The sequence below is a fragment of the Magnolia sinica genome, chromosome 3 (assembly GCF_029962835.1).
Source record: "Magnolia sinica isolate HGM2019 chromosome 3, MsV1, whole genome shotgun sequence".
Taxonomy (NCBI): Eukaryota; Viridiplantae; Streptophyta; class Magnoliopsida; order Magnoliales; family Magnoliaceae; genus Magnolia; species Magnolia sinica.
Window position 1 is genome coordinate 109,885,922 of NC_080575.1, and position 4,759 is coordinate 109,890,680.

The window sequence follows — 4,759 nt, forward strand, 5'->3', positions numbered from 1 at the left end:
TTAATCAATAGTTAAAATTCGAGTTTAGGGCTTTAGCCCACTTAAATAAGCAAATAAAGACATAAAATTACTAAAATACCCCTAGGATAAGCAAATAAAGACATAAAATTACTAAAAGACCCCTAACTAAGTCAAAAACGCGCAAATGACATAAGTACGGGAAAGTTTGAGCGCTCAGTCTTCTTTCTCCAATCTTCCTTCACATGTGTCTTCCCTGAGTGGGGTCTTCTATATGTCCAATCACATGTGAAAGGTCTTCAGCTCCTCAATAGTCGCCTATCCACAAGGACGGCACTTGTGGTTGGCGCTTTCTTCGTTAGTACACCTTGAATGTACTTGTGTCCGCATCATAGGAGGGGCGTGTGTGATGTCCCCATCAAAAAGTCTGGCGAGGGAATACGTGTCCCAAACATCCATTTGAATTCTCTACACCCATCCTCCGTGGAGCGATGTCGAAGTTGCAGGTGTGTGTTGTTAATTAAGGTGGGTAATTGCTTGTTATCTTACTTGACGAGAGATAGGGGCATTGGGTACAGAAACGATCGGGCTTTGGAGGATCCTTAAATTCAAAATTCTCAAGATATGGGTATGGAAGGGATTGGTTACTGCTCATAAGTATAATCATGCTAAATTACTTCCATAACAATATCAAAAAATGATATTTTTTTTCTGCTCCATTTGTATGGTTCACTAGGAGTCCTAAACAACCAACTTTCTAGAGTTCAAATTCCCAGTAGATTTAGCTTTCAAGTTTCAGGAAATGGGGAACCGTAAGCCTTTCCCTTACATGAGTATCCTACTCTCATACTCCAGCTTTTTGAAAGATCCAAGTCCATAGGGAAGTCTGTAACCAATCAAAACGATAATAATAATATAGGGAAGTGTGTTGTTGGCTTGTTGTTTACCATCCCCTGATGGGAGGGCATAGTCACCCATGAGATCTTCTCAAGGGCCAAAAGCAAGGGATGTTACCCATCAACTTGGTTTTAGCTACTTGTCATTGTTCATTAGTTTCGGTAATCGTGGTTAAGGGTTTAGACAAATATAGAACAGAAGGAATAGGTTCTCCATAGCAAGAAGGAGCTCTGTATGTACCCGTGATGGATTTATTCTTGAATCTTGCATCAGTTTAGGCAGGCGAGATATGTAACTCACTACAAAATGCGTGCTTGCCCAAATAAAACACGATGTGATCCTAAGCACCTCATTGATGGGTATGATGATTATCCTTTGGAATCTCAGCCTCGTAAGAATCTTCCTTGACATTTCCTTTGAACGTTTCTTCAAGGACCTATATTCCATGTCTAGTGTGTCTTTTACACCATACAAAACATTCTTCCCATCACTGTACATCACGTCATATAGGTCTCTGAAGAGTATTCAGACCAGTAAATTTTCCTGCATTTGCCTGCAATTTGCCACAAAAACATTTATTTTTTAACAATCAAATACTATTGTCGCATTCTCTATGTAAAACTGAAAAAAGAGGCAAAATCGGAGATGGGATGAAGATTCCATTCAAAAAATTTTGACAACATGACATATACCTCATACTCATTGAAGAAGGATGAAGAAATTAGTTATAATCTTTTCTATCCTGGACAATTTCCCTCAATAACTGATCAAATAGTTGGACATTTAAACTCAATGAAACAACAAACAAAAACGTGAAAGTTGTGGACTACTTTACACAGTGCACCCTATCCTACATTAACATACAGTAGCCAGGATGCTACACCGTACAGACATTAGAAGATCAATTCAATGGCTTCATCATCAAATATCAAGTGGAACCAACACAAGCAAAGAAGACGTGATAACCTCTGATACTCCGGAAAAGCCAGGTGCGGTTTCTGAATCAATCCATTCTTGTGAAGCAGTTTATTCATGACCCCTGATCTGAAAAACCAGGAAGGTACAAATCTTTTGCATTCTCCCAGAAAACTGCATAACAGTAACAAAGGACTTATTTTCTTCATGATATGAAGATTATAATTAACCATGCAGAAACAATGTGGAAAGAAGAACAATGTCTAGAAGAAAGGGAAAGCCCCATGCCTGAATCAAAGACTACAAGAGAACTTGAAATATAACTCCACTGGTTAGCATATCATCACTGAAGATTTCCCAAAAGAAGGATTCCCCTGACCATTGACCAGATTTCTGATCATGATATTCTTCCATTCCATGAGAAAGGTCCAAATACTAACATTGGCAGTCAGTTTCTTACTTGCATGATAGCATAGTTTCTTATGTGCATGATAGCATGTATTCATGGCTGAAACAGTCAAGATAGACAACAAAATGCCAAAATCTGCATCAAATATTCAAAGCACAAACACCATCTCCCTTAATCATTAATATGAGGTTGTCTAACATTGAATATATCATATCAGAAGAGGGGTGTGATTTATCTGCAACATAAAAGCAATGAAACTTGCTATTGACACTAATCCAACTACATCCAGGCAGCTTCCGCAACTTTCTCTCCTTCATCTGCATCCTCACTTCCGCCACACCATCCCACATCCCAGAAGAAGCATATATGTTCGAGAGCGAAACGTAATTTGACGGGTTCTCAGGTTCTAACAGAAGAAGGGACCCATAAGCCAAATCCCGCATCTCTGTTCTTCCATGAAGCACGGAAGCACTGAAAAGAGCCCCCCAAATGCTAGGACCAGGCCTCACAGGCATTGAATTGATAAAATTTAGTGCCTGGTCAAGCTGGCCTGCTCGACCCAACATGTCGACCACACAAGAATAGATCTCCATCGTGGGCAAAATGCCATAATCTACTGTCAACAAATTATAAATCTCAAAGCCTTCAGTTATCAGTCCTGCTCTACTGCATGCAGAAAGAACTCCCACAGACGTTATATTATCTGGATTAATTCCCGCCTGCAGCATGTTGTTGAAAAGTGCAACAGCTTCCTCACCCCTCCCGTGTAGTCCATAACCAGTAATCATCGAACTCCAAGAGATTGTGTCTTTACAGAAAGATTCATCATCAAAGACATGCCTCGCACATTTCAAGCTCCCGCATTTTGAGTACATGTCAATCAAAGCATTGCTTACAGAAACGTCATAATTCAGTTCTGATCTAACAGCAAAACCATGAATTTGTTTCCCCTCCATCAAACTGGCAAGAGAACTGCAAGCAGGGAGGATGCTCACAATAGATACTCTATTGGGCCCCACTCCTCTCTCCTGCATTTTAGGGAAAAGCATCAAAGCCTCCCTTGCACCTCCATTCTGAGCATAACCTGAGATCATGGCAGTCCAAGCAACTACATTTTTACACTTCATCTGGTCGAAAACCTGTCTACCCATGACTACATTTTTGCTTTTCGAGTACATATCAATCAAGCAACTCCCCACATAAAGATCCGAAGCCGAATCCAATCCTAACCCATTTCTTATAATGAAACAATGAATCTCTCTTCCATAAGTCCGGCCTGCAGACTCAGTAGTGCAAAAGGGAAGAAGACTAGCTACTGTAAAGGCATCAGGTTTCATTCCTTCAATCTGCATCTGTTTTACACACTTCCATCGTTCCTCACTGAAACAAAAGTCATCAGAAACTGCACACTCGGAAATTACAACGTTCCAAGAAGCCACACTTCTATGGGGCATTTCATCAAACAAGTCACGAGCATCGCCCAAATTATCACATTTACAGTACATGGCCATTACAGAATTCATAACAACCGTGTCCGAGGAAAACCCAGCTCGCACGATTCGACAATGAATGGCTTTTCCAGTTCCCAGGTCCCTAAGCTCACCGCAAATCTTCGAAAGAGTGGCAAAAGTGTAATTATCAGGAGATTCATGGCCAATGCACATTCGATTAAACAAACAAAAGGGTTCTTCAAAAATGCGATTCTTGGCGTACGCGCTGATCAATGAGTTCCAGAGGAAGACATTCTTGTGGCAAATCGAATCGAAGACTAGGCGAGAAACGGACGGGGCCCCGCAGATCGAATATGCCGTGATGAGCTTCGTTGCGAGAAAGGGATCTTGATCGAACCCAAGAGAGATGATCCGAGCGTGAGATTGTTTGGAGAGACTTAGAGATTGGTGGTTGATGGAGGATTGCAGAAGTTGGAGGAGACCCTGGAGAGGGTTGATGGGAGTGGCAGAAGTGTAAAATTGGTTGCTTTTCTGGGTAAAAGATTTTGAAGCGCAGAGGTACCGAATAGAAGAAGTGAGCATGAATGCAGAGATGATGAGAACGTGTTTTTCCCGCGACGTGCGAAAAAGAAGCCTGATCTTTTCAAAGATACTCTTGTAGTGCGTACCACTTAAGACGCGGTACTTTCCCCCGCCCGTTACGAGCTCGAGACAGGCTACCGCTCTGAGAGCCATCGTCATGTATGGATTCTATCGACACTGTCCATGCATTTTTCCATCTCGTTTCAGGTTATGGGCCCGAAAATGAGGTTGATGAAAGATTTAAGTGGGCCACACCACATGAAGCAATGGTGCTAATGAAGCCTACCTTTGAAAACTTCCTAAGGCCCACCGTGATGTTTATTTGTCATCCTACCTGTTTATAAGGTCATAGAGAACTACATGAAGGGAAGACACAAATATCAGCTTGATCCAAAACTTAAGTGGCACCAGTGAAGTTTTCAACTGTAAGAGTTTAATCCCCATTTCGTGGTCTACTTGAGCCTCAGATCTGTTTGTTTTTGGGATCAATTATTTAAAATGACATGGCAAAATGCATGGACGGTTTGGATAAAATCCATACATCACG

General features: G+C 41.3%; 1 protein-coding gene and 1 long non-coding RNA gene across 2 annotated transcripts; both read right to left on the bottom strand.

The window, feature by feature from the left end:
* Positions 1 to 659: 659 nt before the first annotated feature.
* Positions 660 to 2,051, bottom strand: LOC131240678 (uncharacterized). The gene is made up of 2 exons (XR_009168837.1): positions 1,822 to 2,051; positions 660 to 1,408 (listed from the first exon to the last, which is right to left on the bottom strand). It is a non-coding gene; the product is annotated as an uncharacterized LOC131240678 (long non-coding RNA).
* A 7-nt stretch (positions 2,052 to 2,058) lies between these two features.
* Positions 2,059 to 4,416, bottom strand: LOC131240677 (pentatricopeptide repeat-containing protein At3g12770-like). The gene is made up of 2 exons (XM_058239067.1): positions 2,231 to 4,416; positions 2,059 to 2,144 (listed from the first exon to the last, which is right to left on the bottom strand). The coding sequence occupies exon 1, from the start codon at positions 4,369 to 4,371 to the stop codon at positions 2,320 to 2,322; it is 2,052 nt and encodes a 683-aa protein (XP_058095050.1). The 5' UTR covers positions 4,372 to 4,416; the 3' UTR covers positions 2,059 to 2,144; positions 2,231 to 2,319.
* Between the last annotated feature and the right edge of the window lie 343 nt (positions 4,417 to 4,759).